The 21,971-nt window shown below is 22.8% G+C and overlaps 1 protein-coding gene across 7 annotated transcripts; it reads right to left on the reverse strand.

Annotated features, from left to right (window-relative positions):
- Positions 1–424: 424 nt before the first annotated feature.
- On the reverse strand, positions 425–21,014 carry LOC129608602 (E3 ubiquitin-protein ligase Nedd-4). 7 transcript variants are annotated; one of them, XM_055520224.1, is made up of 18 exons: positions 20,664–21,014; positions 8,816–8,895; positions 8,567–8,648; positions 8,458–8,496; positions 7,729–7,898; positions 7,141–7,270; positions 6,946–7,073; positions 6,618–6,714; positions 5,450–5,526; positions 5,106–5,280; positions 4,105–4,206; positions 3,730–3,970; positions 3,529–3,653; positions 3,328–3,469; positions 3,113–3,269; positions 2,323–2,845; positions 2,079–2,248; positions 425–1,997 (listed from the first exon to the last, which is right to left on the reverse strand). In XM_055520224.1, the coding sequence occupies exons 1-18, from the start codon at positions 20,775–20,777 to the stop codon at positions 1,895–1,897; spliced, it is 2,655 nt and encodes an 884-aa protein (XP_055376199.1). In that variant the 5' UTR covers positions 20,778–21,014; the 3' UTR covers positions 425–1,894. The 7 variants fall into 7 exon arrangements, with proteins under 7 accessions (XP_055376199.1, XP_055376202.1, XP_055376200.1 ...); XM_055520227.1 differs by lacking the exons at positions 5,106–5,280; positions 5,450–5,526 and adding exons at positions 6,054–6,311; positions 17,532–18,005 and having other exon boundaries at positions 20,664–20,743; XM_055520225.1 differs by lacking the exons at positions 5,106–5,280; positions 5,450–5,526 and adding an exon at positions 6,054–6,311 and having other exon boundaries at positions 7,738–7,898.
- Positions 21,015–21,971: the final 957 nt, after the last annotated feature.

Below are 21,971 nucleotides of genomic sequence, written 5' to 3' on the forward strand. Positions count from 1 at the left end.
AGAGCCGTATCTAACTTATAAGTATCATAGAGGATGTTCAACTTACTATTTCGAATTTTTAACTTCAGTTAAGTATATACTAATATTTTTTTTTTTTAAATTTATAGAAAATTTTCTTATACCTTGTGTTCATGAAATTTCAACTGTACAAAATATTTATACTTTGTAAAATTAAATCATTTGTTAATTTTTTTTTTATTTTTCAATAAATTTTATCAATACAATCAAATTTCTATCCGAGTTTATGAAAAGTAAGCAAAATGTAATTTTAATTAATGATACTATGCTCCTTAAAAATATTCACAATACTCTAAAGGATGCCATCACATTTTAAAATAAAAGCGTGATGCATATCGCACAATTTCAAAAAGAATTATTTTTCAAGATTCGGAAATAAATGCGTTGTAACTTTATGTTTTTCATAAAATATTTTTAGTTTTTTTTTTTTACAATATTTATCACTATAATTTTATATGATTGTGATATATCGTTCGAATTTACGGCGTTAATTTAAAAAAGAAAACCATCTGCGATACTTAAAAGACTATACTTATTCAATAAGCTTTATATATGAAAAATTTAAATATATTTCTTTAATTTATATAGTTTATTTTTATTTTAATTTCTATGAAAATAATTTATATGTACCTAAGCGTATTATATACAAATTAAAAAAAATTAAATACACATACTTATTTCATTTAAAAATATATATTTATTTTTATTCAAAATGCAATAAAAAATAGAGATTTATTAAAAAAATTTAAAAAAAGGCTTAAAAAATAAATACTTTTTAGCATTCAAATATACTAAATTATTGTAAAATAATAAATTTTGATATTTTGGGTTTATAATTTTCAAACCACTGAAAATATCTTAAGCTATACAATAATTAACCTAAGTTTTCCTAAATATTGTTATTGTTAAAAATTCAATAAAATAAATTTTATAGCATGAAATAACAATTTTAGATGAAGGCTAATTTGTGGATTTATTTGTATAAATTAGAAAAAAATTAACTTGTAGAAATTCACAATTATGGAATAATTTTAAATGAAATAATTGTAAACTTCAATACAAGATTTTGTTGAATTAATAAAGTATTAAAAACGCTAATTGTTTATATTCAACAAATTTAACAAAATATTTTAATTATTGAAAAAATTTATGACAATAATTTCTAATTGCACATTTATAGTTTAATAAAGTTAAAGGTAATTTATATTTTATAATTGAAGTTTATAAGGAATTATATAACATAGGTCTTTTAAGAATAAATAAAATTTTATATGTAAGTACAAAAGTGATGTCCTTTGCTCTATGAATATTTGTGATTACATGTGTAAAGTATTTATTTTATAAAGCGAAGAAGAAAAAAAAAAACAATATGAAACTGCTTTAACTTTTAATATTGCATTGGCTTTATAAGAACACAAAATTACTAATTTATAGGTAAATTAATTAATTATGAAATATAATCACCTATAATTATACCTATTAAAAAGTTGTTTCCACAAAAACTATCAAATTATTAATTTAAAAAAGAAAATTTAAAAAAATTACATATGTATGTATCTCCAAAAATTAATTGTTTTTGTTTTTACATTACAAAAATTCAACAATAATTTTTTTTTTTATAATAAGTACAAACAAAATATTTTTGTAAATGTTTTGCTTCGTTTTTACTTTTAAAATTTAATCTTTAATTTATTAAAAATATCTAATGATTAATAACGCCTATTGTTTTTTTTTTTCATTAACAATGCTATGAAATAGGAGATTTAAATGTAGGAATAATAAAAATTGTTTTTAAATTTAAAATTATTTTTTGTTTATTATATTTATTGAATAAGTATATAAATATATTATTAAATGTATTAAATTTATATTTAATTTAATCAACTCCAGCGAACCCTTGGCTACCCTCAATGGCTTTAATTAATTTATCTTTTAATTGTAGGTATCCTTCATATGGTGGAAGGTCGAGTCTATTAAAGCTAAAAAAAAAAACCCAAAATTATAAAAAGCGAACTTATAAAGCTAAGAGAAAAATTTTTTAAATAAAATTATAAACTTACCATGTATGTGCTCTTGGATAATTATCAGGTGTTCCCCATTTTTCAATAGTAAACATCTGTGGACCATTTGAACCATATAATTCTTTAAAACCATTCATGGGTACTCGTGATGTCCCAGTAACAAATTGTAACAGTCTTGAACGCATTTCATTTGAAAATGAAAGCACAGCCTACAAAAAATTGTTGTAATAATTTCAAATTTAAATAAACTTTCTCAATATTATTAATAATAACGTTTACTTACCCTCCAGAACCATTGTATTATAATATGATTTTTGTGATAATCTCCTTTATATAATGTATTATCACGCCAATCTTTAACATCAATGTTTTGGATACCACACATAAGTAATTCTAACTCATTTTCGTCAAAAATTTTTAATAATGCTAATGGTATTATCGAACCAAAACCTTCTAAGAATGCTCCCATTTGCTCTTTAACACGTGCCACAAATCTCCATTCAATAACTAATTTAATATATTCGTCCTTATTATCATTTGTAACATTTATGTTAGCACCGTTCGTTTTTAATTCTCTTTGACTTGTATGACCAAATGTCTCCTCATCAACACAAAAAGTTAATTCTAGTTCCGTAGGATCATTCTCTTTAATCCATAATAATGAATTATAGTATTCAGTATCAACAGATTCCATATCTTTTAAATCTATCGGCTTTTGTAACATCATTTTATAAAATGGACGAATAAAGAATGCATCTAATAATTTGCCATGATAAACGGCCATTCCAGCAATCCGACCAATAAATCTAATTAAAAAATTTAAAAAGTGTTATTTACAATCATCATTAAATATTATTTTGAGTTTTTTTTATAAATATTATATTTATATATTTTTTTATAATATAAAAATTTAGAATTTAGATAAATAATAATATGGAAACTTTCATGGCCTTAGCCAATTATATAATTCACAAAACTACATAAAGGTAATTTACTGTAATACAAATTAACTATTAATTTAACGAATTTATGAAAATTTTAATTAAAAATTGTAAATATAAATTGAATCTCACTTAAAATAACTCAAATGTTCTTCGTTACATAAGCCACTAAATGGATTAATTTGCAATGTGTAATTATCCATAGCTGAGTATTCAAATAAACCATAATACGGGTTAAACATTTCCTTTGATAATAAGAAAAACCATTCTCTAGCAAGGCCACCGTAGTCTGTAAAAAAAAGAATTAATAAACAAAAACATTTTGGAATTTTTCACATAAAACTAACCTAAACCAGTTTCTCCTTCGAATTCTATCCACAATTTCGTTTTAAGTAGATCGGTTTTATTAACTGAATTTATAATTCTATACGAATCCTCTAATATTGAAATTCTTCTTATTCTAATTTCTAATTTATTAGGTACATTTGTCTGAAAAAAATTAGTAATATAAAAAAAATTCGTTTTACAAAAGCAAAATTGATGGTTACAGGTTTTCTAATTTGACCCTTAAAGTATTCATATTTTTGTTTATAATCTCTAGAATATGGTACAGCTTGCCCAGCGATATTTGGGTTTGATAATCTAGGATCTTCCCATTGCGTTGTTCTTGTATCTAAAAAGAAAGTGTAAAATATTTTATTGAAATGAGTTTTCGTCTTTTAACTTTTCGTCTTTAAAAAGCAACTTACTATGATCAATATAAAATACTCTTCCATCTGAATGAACACGCTCTTCCCAACCCTCAGGTAGAGGACCTAAATCATCTTCAACCCTCCTACTTGTCTGATTTGGCATTGGACTAGCGCGACCAGTACGTGGATCGATCCACGTCGTTTTCTTAGCCGTGTGGTCGATAAAAAATGTACGACCATTTGGAGCTACTTGCATTGACCAACCTGGTGGTAAACCATCTTCTTCACTATTATTAACCTAAAATTAACAAAATTTTTTTTTAATTTATAAAATATAAAAAATAGACTAAAAGAAACAAAAAATAAACTTGAATTAGAAATATAGAATAAAAATTACATGCGCCGAGAATAATAATTAAGCTACTTATTTACCGGTTGTTCTGGAGAAGCTTCACCATCGTTTGAATTTCTTCTTGTTGAAGCTGTAGAGTTTTCTGACCTATTACCGCTATCAGCTTGGTCATTATCTTCGGTCTTTTTTTTTTATAAATCGTGGTTTATCAAATTATGCATTTTTTAGGTCGTGATAACATTTTTGGAAAAATATGATGAATTCGTATGAAAAGATTAAAATAGAAATAAAATTAAAAATGCGTAAATGAAAAAACTCAAAACAAAATAAAAAATAAACATATTTCTAAAAATTTTAATGAGTTATTACTTAAAAATTATTTAAAAATAATATATTTAAAAGCAATGAAATTTAATTGACTGTACAATGATTGCAACGGATAGTAAAATATAATTATTAATGTCTTATGCAGCTGTTATGATGATAAAAATGATAATTGTAATTTGTATTAAATGTAACTGATGTGTAATGGTAAAAGACTGACAAAGGTTCAATGTTAAGTTTTCACAAGTCTTTGTTAAGTTTTCAATGGTATGAAATTATAAATCAAAATGATAAAAAGCTTTCAAAATAATAAATTGAAATCAAAATTTCAAACATGCAACGCTTTTCTGTTGAGCTTTTATATCTTGCATTTATTTCAAATAATATTCAATAATTATGGATAAATTTCAAGAAATTTCAATTAGGAAAATTTTTGGCCATAAACAAACGTATTATACAACGGGAATGGTTAATTATATTTACTTCATTCCCTCTAATATTTAAAATTGTGAAATTTAAGAACAATTTAATTACGATTGCAATTAAAATTCAAAATTGATTGCAAAATTTCAAAAATTACAAGTATTGTGAATAACGTTGGACACAAATGTAAAGAATATACCAGGATATATTTTCATTCAATATTTGGTAAATAAAAGAGATAGAAAAATTGGAAAAAGATGAAAATGTTAATAAATGAATTTTCTCCACGTATTTATTTTCAGATGAAAAGATTTATAATAAAAGCCATAAAAACCTCTTGTCTTAAATCATTTTGAACATTTTCGTTTAAATTTTGAAGATTTCCATTTAAAATTGTTGAATTGTTTCTAAAGGATCCCTTTAATAATGAAGTAGGTAGGGTTGGTGCAGGTGTATGTGGTCTTAATCTATTACTTCCATCGGTTTCCATCGAAGGTGTTATATTAGAACTGTGTACATACGTGCATGGTAATATAATCATATATTTAAAATAACAAAAAAAAATTAAAATAATAAAAATTAAAAGAGGTTTTCTTTTTAATGTTAGGGAGAAAAAGGGACATTTTATCAAAATAAAAAAAGAAAAAAAAAAACAAATGCAAAAGAAAAAATAATAACCTTTGTTCATCAATGGATGACAATGATCGCAGTGAACTTGAAAGCGAATTATTACCACCAGAATTATTAGCGGAATCCTTCATAAAAATAAATCAAAATAAAAATTAATAAAAAAAATAAAATTTTCAATATTTCTCGGAAAATGTTTTTGTTTTAGCGATCAAGTACATACTAAAAAATAAAAGTTTTTTCATAAGGAACGAAATACAAGATTGAATTTTAAATGCAAGGACTTATCGTTTCATTTAGTTAGTTTTTTAATATTTTATCGAATTGAAATTAGTCACATTCCTCAAATTTCAGACCAATTACCTTCTTTTTTTTTATAAAACAGCACAGAATTTTCTTCTATTTTGCTCAAAAAAATAATGTTGCAAACAATTTGAATTTAGAAAATAAATGAGTATTTTAATTTAAATCAAATAATAATAAATAACCAATTTTTAATCTATCCCTGCATTTAAAATAAAACTAGAATTAAACAAAATATCACGTGGTATGATTCGTGCACTAACAGAAACATCTAAAATTATTGTTGAAATAACAACCATCGAAACTTTTTGCATTTAACTACACTAAATTTGAACATTAAAAATCCAATTACAAATATCTTTGGTAAGTTTTTATTATTTGTATTTTCTTCAGTCTCTTCAATATCGTCATCGTCTTCATCTTCAATGTCATCTTCTTCCTCCCCCTCCTCATCTTCTCCTTCATCTATATCTTCTTCGTCATCTTCGCTACTTCCATTATTATTTCCATATTGTCTATCGTTCTCAGAATATCTTGTTCTACTTGAAACATTTCGTAATAGATCTACAGCACTATCTCTATTAATTCCTTCATCAGAACTCAAAGATTCCTAATTCAATTTTTCCCCCATTTTTTTTTTGTATTTTTAACAAGTTTTTTTAAATTATATAAATTAATTGATATTTGAATTAATCATATTAAAATATTACATGCGTCGTTAATGATATAAAATGAAAAATAAACAAGAGAGAAACAAAGGAAAATAAAACCCATTTTGACTTAAATCAATTATTCTTTAGTAATAATAATATGTTTTAGGAAAGATCATGCAAATTATATTATAATTAAATTTTAAAACAGCTAAATTTTGTTATATATGAAGCTAATAATTTGCTTGATATATGTATATTATTACCTGATTCCTTTGATTTTCGGAATCATCAGCGCTAATATGAAATCTTCTCTGAAAATCTGATGCTGCTGCCTCGACTTGTTGATTTGTGGAATGAACTCTAAAAATTTTAAAAAGATATTATTCGATTGTAATTCTTTTTTCCTTTGTTAAAGAAGCAATACAAAATTTAAATGTAATTTATTTTCAAATAAACATAATGTAAAATCTACAGGTTTCAAAATACGAAATTAGTTTAAAGAATGATTAATATTGGCAATGTTTTTTTAAAAACGTGCAATTTAAAAAAAAACCGATTATAATGAAAGAACAAAAAAACTAAAGAACTTACGAGGTCGGCCTTTCCCACTGTGTTGTTCTAGCAATATGATTTAAATAATATGTTCGACCATTTGCATCTTGTCTCTCCTCCCAACCAGGTGGTAAAGGCTCAACTGTAGAGTTATTTCCAAACGTGCTCTAAATATAAAAATTTGTAATTTAATATTTAATCCAAATATTTATTTTATATAAATAGAGTACTTACTGGAGCACTAGAAATAATCGAAACATTTTCCACATGCTCCCAATCATTATCGGTTGTAGCAGCAGGTGAATCCAAATCTCTAATATACGCATGATATATTTCTAGTGTACCTTTTATACGCGATTTTGCACTATAAATTTTTAAAAGTGTATATATTTTTATAAATATCTTGTGAAATAATTGCTACGTTAAAGAAGAACATGACTAATGATATGGTGAATTTAAAAAACAAACATAAATTAAAACATAAATTTTATAGTTGTAAACTAAGGAAAAATAAAATTAAAATAAAATTTGAACAGAACATAAAAGACAAACACAAATGTTAAAAAATTAAAAAAAACTAAATGGATTAATCTATACACAAACAGCAGTTTTACAGTTTAGTAAAAACAAAATATAATATTAATTTATTACCAGAAAGCTCGAAGAGCAAGCATTTTTATATTATTTTCTAACTATAATAATTTTTTCATTTAGTATTAAAATTACTTTTTAAAAATAAAACTGAAATTGATTTTACATAATTCACTAAAAAAAAATACTAAAAAATAAAATTAAGAATCAAAAATGACATGATAAACATACCCTACTGACCTTCTTGGCCTTAATGGATATGATTTTGCTGGTATTTCTCTTCCATCTTGTTCTCTAGGTAAATTCGCTAATGATAATTCTACCATTCCAAGAAAATCATCACGAGTTAAACGATTTTCATCAAATACCTGAAATACTAATTTGTGTATGTTTGGTTTCACCTAAAATAAAAATTAATATAAAATATGAATATAAAATTTTAAAATAATTTGAAAATAAAAAATATTAAAAATCTGATTAATTTATTATTTAATCCATTTTAAACTTAAATTTAAATTTTATCATTTATTTTTACTCTAGATTAAAAGCTTTAGATAAAAATTCAGTTTAAAGAAATATCGTTCTTTTTTTATTTAATTTAACAATCCTTTTTTATTAGAAAATTGAAGGCCAACAATTTTATAATATTAATAATTATTAAATTTTATAACTTTTTTTTATGTAACTTGTGTAAATTAAATCAATTGACATACTGAAATATGGAAAATTATTAAAATTATTTTAGTTGTTAAAAATATGTACCCTTTCAACAGGGTAAAATATTAAATTATACATTTTTAATCAACTAATGGTGATAAAATCTATTACATTTACAACTTAATTTCATTCAATCAATTAAAATAACAAATTATTTACTATTAAAAAAATAAATTTGAATGGACAATATTCATGGTCAAACAATTCAAATATTATATCCTTGAAATATCAAATAAATCTTACTCTAAATGTATATTCTTCATTCCATACTGGATTTAGCGTCTAAAATAAACAAAAAATTAATAAATTAATAAATATAATACCTTGTTGATTAGAATAATATTTATTTTACCTTTTTTTTAGTTTTTGTAAGAACGGAATCAATGTTAATATCACCATTGATTGTATTTAGGTCAATTCTAACATAAGGATCACTATATAAAATATAAATAATAAGAGAAAATAAGAAATTGATTATTAAATAGAATTAAATAAAATATTCAGTATATTACTTAAAAAGTTCGTTCACACATTTTTATACAAAAATTATATTTATTTATCATTCATCATTTGTATATATATTTTTATTGATTAATATTACCTTGCACCAAATATATCCTTTTTAGCCAATGATTTACCAGCCAAAACTTTAATTCGAATTTGACTAACGCCTTCATCATTCTATAATAAACAAAATTAAAAGAAAATAACAAATTTAATATCAATAAATTATTGCAAGTAATAAGTAACTAATTAAATATTTATATTTGAATTATCAATAAAATGTACAAAATGTACAGAATATGTACAATTAAGTATGTTACAATTGTTTTTAAATCTACATAAAAAATATTATATACGATATTGTCGATGGTAATTACAACATATTAGGAAATTATATATATACATGGAGGTCATATTAAAATAATTTTAGTTCATTAATAATCTACTAACAATTGATAAGAGTTTATTGGCATTTTTTTAGTCAAAGTAATTTTCGGATGATTAAGTAATATTAAAATCTTTTTTTAATATGAAATTAAAAATTGAATCGGCCAAAGATAATTTTTGATTTCGAATTTAAAACATATAAGTATTACGTATTTTAAATTATTTCATTGATAAAAAATTAAATTTATCTATTGAAATGCGTTAACCTTTTCTGAACTGCACTGTGAAAATATGAATAAATAACTATTTATGAGCTTGTGAGTTTCATTAGAAAAGAGTTAATTATACGATTTTAAAAGTTCAAATATAATTAGTGAAATTAATTTTCGCTAGGTATAAAGTTCTCTAATACAAAATTTCACTTATATTCACTATCATCAATTATGTTCACGTTTTTGAACGCAAAACGTTGTAATGCAAAAAAATTGTTAATTCGATTAATTATATGAAAATAAAATTCAATTATATGAAATAAAATTCACAAAGATGCATAATTACAAATATTTTAAATTTCTTGCTTACTGATATTAATATTTCAATTTAAGATTAAAAAAATTACAATTAATAAAATTCAATTTTGAATATTGGGTAAGCATAGGTAAATGTAAATTAATTTTTCTAATTAAGTGCAAATAAATGAGTAAATATTTTACAAAATGGGCCTTTCCAAGTCTACGAGTATATACTATTAAATGGTTTGGTATTGAATAGTTTATTTCATAATGAACTGCTAAAGATACTACTCGTATAATGCTCTCCCATATGAAGTGAAGTTTGAAATTTTTAAATCAAACAAATCTACATTTTTCAAGTTTTTTTTTTTATTTTCAAATACCAGTAATATAGCTACATATATATACATTAGTTTTGTTTATTGATTGTAGAGAAAGGTAAAACTTTTTCTCTTGTATATAAGTAAATAATTCCAGTTTTAGAATTATGGTAGTGATATGAAATTCTTGAACCCATTGCAATTTTCACTTAAATTCTGTTAATTAAAAATTAAATGTAAATTTAATTTAACTCTAATTTTTAAAAATTAAATAAATTAAAATGAATCTAAACTTAAAAAAAAAACAATAAAAAAATCAGGCCGGTGGTTTAATGTAGTGAAAAACAAGTTCGTAATGCAATAAATCCCAACGTATATCTTTCTAAATAAAACAATGTACATATCGTAAAACAAATTTCGTAAATATTAAAATTAGAATAATTTTAAATATTTAAAAAAAAAATTATTTAGTATTCAAAAAGAGATTTTTGTGAAAGAAAAATGTAAAATATTAAATTGTTGGATTTGTACATTTAAATATACATATATAACTACGAGTATGTATGTTACAAGACCAAACCTTGAAAACAACCTTTACGAAAAGTTAAAAACAAAACTGTGCAAAAGTAAGAATGTGTTTTAATTTTAATTATTAAATATATTTTTATATTGAAAGTTATTAGTCAAACAAATCACGCAAATTATTCTTGTAACAAAACCCTTAACTATAAATTATTTTATACATTACTTATTTTATACTTGCTAAATTTTACTAGCAATCTTCATAGGTTGAACATTGTTTAAACATATTTGAAAAATTTAATTTTTCTATATTGCTTTAATTAATAATTTATATTTGATAAAAAAAACGCGATACTAAAATACAAAAAAATTCAATATTTTAGGAAAGTGGTGCTAAAATAATATTAAATACATACTTACTATGTATGTAAATTTTCACTTTTGAATTTTTGGTTTACTATTGGACTTTTTTTTAATATTAAAACTTTTGAAAATTTTTTATATATTTTAAGTACTTATCAAAAATATGAAAGTATTCTAAATTGTTTTGTTGCTATTATTAAGTTATTAAAACAGCACATTTATTAGACTTTATTCAAAAATTTGTTTGACTAGATGTACTTGAAAAGCATTTTATTGATTAAATTTTTTCATGCTTTTGTGGTAGCAAAAACATTATTTAGCCTCAATTAAATAACAAACTGATGATATAATAATTAAGAGTCCAGACCTAATTCTATAAATTAAAGAAATGAATGGCTTATTGCCTCTTGTTTACTTAATATTTAATCTTCCTGCAAAAATTGAATAGTTAATAATAATAAAAATCTCTTAGTCAAAGTTGCAGCTAACAAACAATTTTATAATAAATTAGAAAATCCAGATTAACTTTGAATACAACTTACAATGTTTCGAAGCTATATTTGTATTGCTGGTAACACTTCATTTACACTTTCACAAAGTAAATTTTTGCCTAAACACAAAGTAAAGTAAAAGTTATTTTCGACAAATAAGTAAGTATGAAAAAAAATTTCTTTTTAATTTTGTTTGTTGCATATATTTTTTATTTACAAGCAAAATGGTATATACATACATATGTATGTGTATGTAAGAAATAAAAAATGCTTATCATTTGCATTTATAATTCCCAAAATTCGACATTGAAATTTACAATTATCATATTTAAATAAACTATATTTTTTTTTTTAATAAATTTAACTTTAAGGTATACTGTGAACATATACGACATAATCATAGATTAAAAATACGACAAAGTTTGATGACTGTTTACATATCAAACTGAACTTATATATCAGACTTTACGTCAAAATTTTATAATTTGCTACGAAAATTAATAATCAGAATAAAAATCAGCTGATTGCTGCACAAAATTAATTGTTGTCATTTTACTTTTAAACAATCTGACAGTAAAATCAGATAAGAAATCAGATGAGAATTACTTAATTAAGAATTTTAATTTATTATTTGAAGCAGAACCTGATATCAAACAGTGTTTATATAAGCTACCTTCATCAAACTTAAATTAAACCGTAGATTTTGTTTGTACTCGTAACACCTGAACTAATATAAAAGTCTAACAATAAGGATAATTTCATATGGCATACATGTATGCATGAACATTCGATATTCTAATTATTTCTCATTACTTTTCATGAGTAGGTACAAAAACACATTCCCTAAACAATATAAGCACATATTTAATGTAATCAAAATTAATTACGTATTACGATCGATTAGATTGAAATTTTATTCAGACGTTCCAATGAGTGTGTTTACAGTTAATAGAACAATTTTAAAATGCAGTTCCTAAATTATGTACTAATAAAATTGAATTTTTTTTGGCTACTGAATTACTAACTTAGTAAGTATTTTAAATGAATCAGCTTTGAACAGTAAGTAAACAGAAATTATTTCATAAATTATTTTCTAAATGTTTTTTATTGCATGGTTTTTAAAATTGCTCGCCAAAACTTTAATTTCAAAAGGATTTCCATACTCATTTTATATTTTATTTATATATAAAAAATTATAAATATATGTATAAACCTATAAGTACTTAATGACACAAAAATATTTATTAATACAAAAAATTTATGAAATCCTTGAATGTTCTGTGAGGATAAAAATCGCTATAAATTTAATACCACTGTGAATTTTCAAAAGAACAAAAAAAAACTACAATTTAATTTTAAGAATTAAATATTTATGAATAACTTTGATTCATTTAAAAAACGTTAAGTAATTTGCAAATGGTTCTTTGATTATTTCTGCCAGAAACAATGACGCCGATACGTAAAATGTTTTTATAATTTCCTATGGTGGGTAATTTTAGTACATATTTAAACACACTTTGTTATTATGCTTCAACATAGTTCCTATTTTTTAAAATATTAAAATCAACTTGTATGCCGCCCAAATGAATTACTTTAATTTGATGATACCCTTGTTACTCAAATATTTATGCAATATAAAAATAACTTCGCCGGTTCAGTATAAAATAAAGTTTACTCTTTTAATATAAATTAAGAACTTAAAAAAAACTTTGAATTCAGCAAAAAAATTTAAAAGTTGCCTTAAATTTTCCATGGTGTTTCTTTGCATCATTTTTAATACTCAATTAACCCTCACAAGTACAACTAGAACACGAACACAAAATTTGTCAGTACACAAAAACAATGCAGTTATAATTTAAGAATTTGTCAAAAAAAAATTTTAAAAAAATTTTGATAGTTAATTTACCATGTGATTCTATAACATTTTATGATGCTAAAGTTCAAAGCTTATACATATACATATATTATACACTCTTATCACAACAATATTATTTGCATTTTTAATGTTTATTTGCAAAACAAAAAAAAACATACATACGTTCAAAAGATTTCAACAATGCAAAAATATAGAAAAGCACCTAATTTGAATTTGTAAAACTTTTTGTAAATAAAATAAGCGCTACTGGAATATTTCACTTTAAAAATATAATAAACTAATTTTTGATTTTCCATCGTTAAATTAAGTCACTTGGTTTTACTTATTTAAAATAAGAAGGGGTTATCCCCAAAAAACTACTATTCCATACATTTTGGAAAAAAACACATTTTTTTAAATTTCAATTTAAATTGAAACAAAAATGGCTTATGTTTAATTAAGCAACGTTATCGAATTTACCTTACCTTATCCTGATACAATATAAATTTTGAGTAAATTAAGCAACTTAGATAAATTTGAATACCTACAAGTAATTTTGAATCTTGTCTCTGCGAATAGTTACTACAAAAGTACACGAGCTTTTTATGAGTTAAAAAGGACGCATGGATAAAAATATATAAAAAATCAAGAACGAACGGATGGCAATCTTAAAAACATAATTTTATCTTTTATTTGCACATAAAAAAAATTCATATGGCTTACGAGTTTTAACCTTCAAAGTAGAACTTTTAAACAAACATTATTGTACTTAAATTTTTTTTTTTTTGTTTGACAAACACGACAGAAAAAATCAGGTCACAATAAAATCTTATTAATATAATCGAATTTTTTTCATTTTGAATAGTCTTGTTATACTTAATTTTTAAATATTTTGTTTAAATTTAATAATTTTTTAGGATACTTGAAAATGTGATTTTTGGAAAATAAAAATTTACATATGTTTCATACATTAATACCTCAGATAAATACCGTATGAGATAAGTTGTTGCGTAATACGTCATATCAGAATAAAGTTCCGAAATGGTTAACTACACAAACCTAAGACATAATACTTAAATATTATTTTATGAACAATATTTTTCAAAAAATAATAAAATAAAATAAATAGCTCATTCAGGGGTTCAAGAATTTATTAAGAAGAGTTTAAGAATACATAGATTTTGTATACCAATTTTAGTAAAGCTTAACCAAAAAATATACTACTTTAGGTATACAATACAAATTTAGCTTCGTTGAAGTACAAACATTGTAAAATTCTACTTATATATCACTAACTTTTTTACAAAAGAGAATAAGAATATTTAAGTAGTTAATCAATATTAAGAAATTAATAGTTTTATTTAACAATAAATAATGAAAATAATATTTAGACACTTTAACTTTAACATAATTAGATTGTAAACTGGCAAATAATACCAATTTATCGATTAGGTAAATAAGGTGAATAACAAATAAACAATAAACCTATATTATTATTTATTATTTTTATAATTTTTTTTGGGAATAGAAAATCAAAGCGAAATGTGCCTTTTGTTATTATTTTCAAAATTTTTCTTATTTTATTGAGATTACAACATTGCTCATTATTAGAAGTTTCAGCATATTTAAAGCGAAATGGTTCAAGTTTTGTAAGTAGTAATTTTATATTTTAAATTTTGTTTATATGAAAATTGTACACAAAAATATACTTATCAAATTAAATTGCTATGTTTTAAAAAAATTAAATTTTTAAATCAAATTAAATTGATAAGAATATTATTTTATAATGATAAAATCTAAACTAACAAATGGTACTAAAATATCGGAAATTCTGTGAATTTAAGTAAAAATTTTTGCTGATTTACAAAAGTTGCTTACCATTGTAGATATTTAAAAATTTCAATATATGTGATTAAATATATAGGAATAAAATTTTGAATTTCTTTAAAAATTTTCATTACTCGGCACCTAAGTTATCATATTGAAAAATATATCAATCAGCCCAAATGGAGCTATTTTGTAAAAAAAAATTTATGGGGGTGATGCAACTATTTTACTAGAACATTCCACAAGTAAACATGTTTCCATTTTTCGCATTCCAGTAATATCAACGCATACATAACTATTTTTTGCATTTTTTTAACAAGTTTTATTCTAAGCAATCATCAACTAAACCCTAGTTCCACTTTTATAATTTTTTCATTTGCCTATAAATATGAATTCTTTTCTAATAATTATAAATGTGTTATGTGCTTTGTGCTTTGTTTTTAAAAATTTCTTCAAATTAAAAAAAAAAAAACTTAAAATATTCTCAATTACTTACATACTTAAAAAAACTAGTGGTGCTTTTTTCAATGTTAACTATACCGTTTATTGCACCACCATTTTTAATTGGATACAAATAGTTTACAATTTTTTACCTCAAATAAATTACCAATTCTTGTAAGTATAATATCTGCATTTTTTTAGAATTTTGCAAAAATATTATTAATTGAGATAATTTTAATAAGGTTCATATTATGTAAAAACATAGCTTCGACTTCAACAAAAAAAATATCAAATCAAAAGCATCAACAAATTTTCAAAGTTAATAACAGAAGCAGAGGTCCAAGATGTGCATTTTCCTTTTCTTTTTGTGAAATTGAAAAAAATTCAACCCGAAACTGGTAATTTTCTAATATAAAATTTGGTTACAAAAGTTAAAATATAAAATCAATATTTTGTGTTAGTAATGTAAGCTAAGAAATTCAGTAAAATCAAATGAGATATTACTTTGTCCCATATTATATTGATTCGTATTAAATATAAAACAAATTTCACTGGGTCTTGTTCGTATTTCTTTTTATATTGATTGTAATTATGTAATAATTATTTTAATTATAATTATAGGGACATGAAAAAAAAAATCAATGGTACACAACGTGTTAATGACATTTATAACCTTTTTTTTCTTCTTTATTTGTTAATGACATCATTTTTGCAGAACATTCTTTTATACAACTATATACACAATAATATAGATACATTCATATTCATAATGTTTTTCATTCTTTTATGCCTTTGGTTGTTTTCAAAGATAATAGAATAATTAGCAAATCGAAAAAAAATTATTAAAAATTATAAAGGAATATCAATGTAATATTTTATTGAACATATTATGAATAGTTTTTTGAATACTTATAAAATGTACCTACATATGCAGACACATTATTTGCACGCATAATATTTACGCAAATATACGGTATCATGTATATACATAAATAGAATCAATATTCCTTAAATTATAAATAGAATTAGAGAACATACTTAATATAAATATAAATTCTACTTTAGTATGTGTAGGTATAGGGTTGATTTCGCACCTACCTTTGTACATGTATAGATGCGTATTATAATTAACAAATAATTTAATTATTTTAAAACATAAAAATAATAATATTCATGGTTATAAAAATATTATAATACGAGTAATAATAATAAAGATCATAGCTACTAAAATACAAAATTTGAAATTTGAAAAACATTTTTACTAATATGAAATATTATACAAATTATCATGTCTTATAGTTAATAAGTATAGGTAGTTGTACTCTTTATACTTGTTTCCCTTTTAATTATTTTCATTGGTAAATCGATATTACATTGCAGTAGTAGTTACCTGTCTACATAACTAAGTACCCGTACACTTTTATAAGTTTTATAGATTATTAAGATTATGACAGGTAGGTAAATATCTATATATACCCATATAGATGAATGAAAGCAACGCAAAGCCTAAGAAACAAATAAAATTTAAATGAAATATACTTATGCCGACCAAAGTACGTTATATACTTAATGCCCGCTATATATTTAATATGAATATAGTGGGTATACAAATGAAGGGCACTAATAATAATGATATTGATTTATCCCTTATTGCAAAACGAAACAAAAAAGAGTAAACAATTTGTTAATATTTTAATGCAAGTGCTTCAATATGCAACACAATTTATAAATGAATATTACATATATACATATGTATGTATGTGCATACCTGTCAAGGTAGGTCGGCAAAAAGACGTGAAGTGGAGAAGGTGGGAGTGCCATTATAGTGAATTTTAAATGAATTTAAGGGTAGGTATTTACCTACCTACCCCAACGAATGTATCTATACAGTATATGCATTATAATATTCCACATAACGACAGGTATCTTAGGTAGGTTATCACATATATTTTAATGTTTAAGAATTTTAAGAACATAAACATTGAAAAAAAAATAAAACAAATATTTTAACAAAATGAGCAAATTAGAAAATTATACAAGGAAATTTTTCATTTGTATTTTTTTTTTTGTTTTCTAAATCCTAAAAATAACTTACATAAACATCACTATTGTGCGGTAAATATCCATATACTGTTGTATTATTTTCCCCTTCAGCCATTTTTTTTCTTATTACTCTTTCTTTTTAGATATTTTAAATTTTTATTTAATTATATTGGAAAAATTCGAATTTTATATAAGTAATGTATTATAAAATTAGAAAATATCTCTTTTTTTTTATGAAAGTCCAAATATTCATGTAGATAATGCAGTGTTTATCATAAATTTAGCTATTAAGGTTGATTGATATTAGCATAAGTAGGTATAGGTACAAATTAAATGACAGGTATAGATAACAATTAGAACTAGATAAATTAAGTTAAAAGTGATGTTAATAGACTATTAATTTTAAATACAAATTAGAAATAAGAAATTATAATTTAAATTATTTTCTTCGCTGCCACCACTTTATCTATACTGAAGCAATGCTTATACAAAATTGAAGAAAATCACTGTCACTGAATATTGACCACTATGAAAATTTTTTTAACATTAAATCAGTAAGTATCATAAAAATTTATATTTTTTTTTATTTAGAAAAATATAAAATACATATTAAAATACATTAGTATAAAGATATATTTATAGCTATTGTGTATATATGTTGGAGTGTATTTAAAAATTATTCGTCATTTAATTAAAATTTTTATATTTTTATAATTATCTCTTATACGTGAAATATTTAAATTACATATTTTTTTTCCCGAAATGTTTAATATATTATAAAAAATTTTCTAATTATGATAAAATTATGAATAAATTAAGCATATTTTTCAATCGCTATTCGCACATTCTGCTTCACTTCATTTATTTTTATTATGTATATACATAACATGTATATGTGTGTATGTAGATTTTATAATTCAATTCTGAAGTAATAACATTTTTTTTTGATTTTTTATTCACATTTGTATGATATTTTCTCTTTAATTAAATATAAATTATAATTAAATAAATTTACAAATTATAAAATTTTCCCATTTAAAATAATTTAAAACGACAAAAAAAAAATAAATTTTTTCTTCTAATTTTTTGACGTTGCAAAATTTAACTATCGGGCGTAGCGTAAAAAAAAATTCTGAAAAAAAAATAATAATAATAACCAACAATAAAAATTCCTGGGCTTGACACTAATGACGGATGATTTCAGTGGAATATAAGCAACAACAACAAAAGTCTTGTAGAAAATTTTACTTTTTGTTTTTGTTGTCATAAGTGTTGATTTTGTTTAAAATTATTTTGTTTTTCGTATTTTTCTGTCTTCATTCAAATTGCGTAAACAATTTTCAATGTTTTCATACAAAAAATGACTCATTTCAAAATTATTGTTAAATTTGTAAAATGCTTGCCTATTTAGAAACTTCTTTTTTCTCTGTAAGGCTAAAAAAATTTTCTTTTTTTTCTGTTGTTTTATTAAAAAATTTGATGAAATTTGTTATTTTGACGTTTTCAAATTTTCAAGGAGAAGTAGAAAAAAAAAATGTTCTATGTCCAAATGCAACCATAAACAAAAATTGAACATTTAATTAGAGTAATTTTTGAACAAACTAAATATATAGGTAGTATAATTATAATCAGTATAAACACTCAAAATGTTTTCAATTAATATTTAGGAATAAAAAAAACTTAAATTTCGTTTTCTTATAAAAAACAAATCAGAAATGCTTATATTTTTATTTATATACTTCGCAGGATATTAATCTAAAGACTAAAGAGTTGTTAAATAATTTAGGTAGGTATGTAAGTAGGAACCTACTTACCCACCTAATGTCTTTTAAAAATGACAAAATTTTTAATTAAAATTTAAAAGTTGTGGTAGGTATTACTCTGAATGTGAAATTTTTTAAAAAATTTTGACAAGAATAGATTTTTTAAAGCAATTTGATTAAATTAAAAAATGAATGGACATCTACTTAGCTACCACATGTTCTAGGAACATAAATATTGTACATAGTTTTTTACATTGTTCATTTGAGCAATTTATATACCGACATAGCTAAATCAATATTATTTATGTGTACTACTTATATTATCAAATACCTAAACAACTACCACGAAAGAAATTCAAAATTTATGCATAGCCACACATAATACCTATTTACATACTATGCGAAAAAATCTCATTTCATTGTTTTAACCGTTATTAAAAAAAAATTGGTGATTATATTTTTTTACTGTAAATAATTTAAAACCACTTTAATTTTAATAATTTCAAAATTTATAAATTATTAGTATTTTACGTGATCAATATACAAGTAATCAATACATAAGCACCTACATTATATTTATTAATAATATTATGCATTTTTGAACTATTGTCACAACTTAAAAGGAAAGAAATTAATTTATTGAAAATTAAACAATTTCTTTCAAAAAAGGAATATAATAAATACCTTATAATATTGGCTTTAATTTAAAGCTAGTTAATAAATATTATATGCATGTACTTATCTATGTAGTAATTGATTGGTATTATTTCTTACTTACGATCAGTTTAATATTATAATACATGTGAGTTTTATTTAACCAGTTGGTCTTTGTTTAAATACAAAATATAAACAAAGATGTTAAAATTTTTTAAATTGTGTATAATGTTTTCAAAAAAAATTACGAAAGCAATTAAATTTTTTTATTAATTCAAATAAGTGCCTAACTAAATAGGCAAATATGCTTTCTTCCTAGATTTTTAAAGAATTATACCTATCTTCCTACCTTAATTAAAAATTTCCTTTTGAAGCTTTAAAATGATTTATTTTCGTTTCTTTTTAAAGCTTTAATTAAATTTCAGACATTTTATGCGCACTTAATAACAATTGATTCAATTTAATCTTTCCATTAAAAATAAATAGGTAGGTATCTTAATATAAAATTTTTCTAGATATTTTGAAATTTTTTTAATATTTGAAATTGAATCGATAATTTTTACACTTATCAATAAGATAAGCTTCTTTAGTATTTAATTATGTGTATGTATCTAGTCTAGCCTTATCTTATTTTATTCCCCTTGAAATTACTTAACTATTAATTAAAATTAATAGTTTTTATAGGAATTAAAATAAATAATGGATACATATTTTAATTACATACATGTATACTATATGAATTTTATATAAAAGAAAAAACTTCTTACAGGCCTAGTATCAAATAATGATCTTCTTTGTGTTGATGATTCGGGTGCATTAATTGTTCTATGATGATAAGATGATGCACGTCTGCGGGGTGGTGGCCTTGGAACTTGACTCATTTTGAAATTATTCGACCGTAATAAAAGTATAGCAAATTTTCCTTGTTTAATAACCGGATTTAAGCCTAAATACAAATCTTCCAAAAAAAATATATTCGTATAATACTCTCGTCATAGAACGTTTACATTTTATATTGTAATTTTTAAAGTTTTTGTGCTAATATTTATGTTTTGTGCGGAAATTTTTATTGAAAATTACACGAAACTGCAAAAAAAAACTGCACACAGAGACTTTCAAATTGCACATAACTTTCAAGAAAATTAAATGTCAAAATTTAATCCCTTCTATTACAATTGTCAAAATTTGACAATCGCAATGAAATCCACAGTGCGAATGGAACCTAATTTGAAGTTTAAAATGTATGATAACCATTATGAAAGTTTGTACAGGCGAATCTCCATGTATGCTTCTTCTGTAGATTTTCTTATCTTAATATTTGCTTAAGATTTTTCCTAAATTTCCTTTTCAGAACTATCACAGCGTATATCTAAGTAAATAAAATCTAAGTTGATAAGTGCTGCAATGTGCAAACATGAACTCAAGCTAACGCAACCGAAAGTAGTAAACTCAATCTTTCTTTTCTCAATAATAGAATTTCCTATTTACAAATTTCCAGTAAAAAAAATTCACACTTGAACAAACATATGGTTAGATTGGCAACCATTATTTTAATAAGATAAGTAAAAATTTGCAATGGGCCACAACAGATTTCTTAAAATATTTTAGAAGAACGAAATTTCAAATACAATAAAACTTTCCTTTTTTCATAAAAGTTCAAATAAAAACATTTTATTTTGTAAAACAATTGATTATCGAATTCATCATATAAAAATTTTTTACCGCAAAAAATTTCTTTCGGCACTGAATTATTATAGGAAAAAATATTTTTTGACAAGCAGTCGTTTATGATTCGTACGTTCTTATGTAAACCAGATGACTTAAAACCAAATAGTATTACAGACAAAAACCTTTGCTTCTATTTTAATCTAATTTTATTTGTTTCTAAAAAGGTTTTTCCCTCTTTACTAATCTACATCTAAGTTTTTGCTCTTCTTTAACCTAAAATATCTCTGAAATTTAAAAGCTTGCCCATTTCGAGTTTGGTTTCGCAATTTTCAAACCTTGTCAAGAAGTTAATTAATTTATACGAAGCAGAAAAAAATTAATATTATAGACTTTGAAGTGATGAATGA

The sequence above is a fragment of the Condylostylus longicornis genome, unplaced genomic scaffold (genome assembly GCF_029603195.1).
Source record: "Condylostylus longicornis isolate FDR11 unplaced genomic scaffold, ASM2960319v2 ptg000033l, whole genome shotgun sequence".
Taxonomy (NCBI): Eukaryota; Metazoa; Arthropoda; class Insecta; order Diptera; family Dolichopodidae; genus Condylostylus; species Condylostylus longicornis.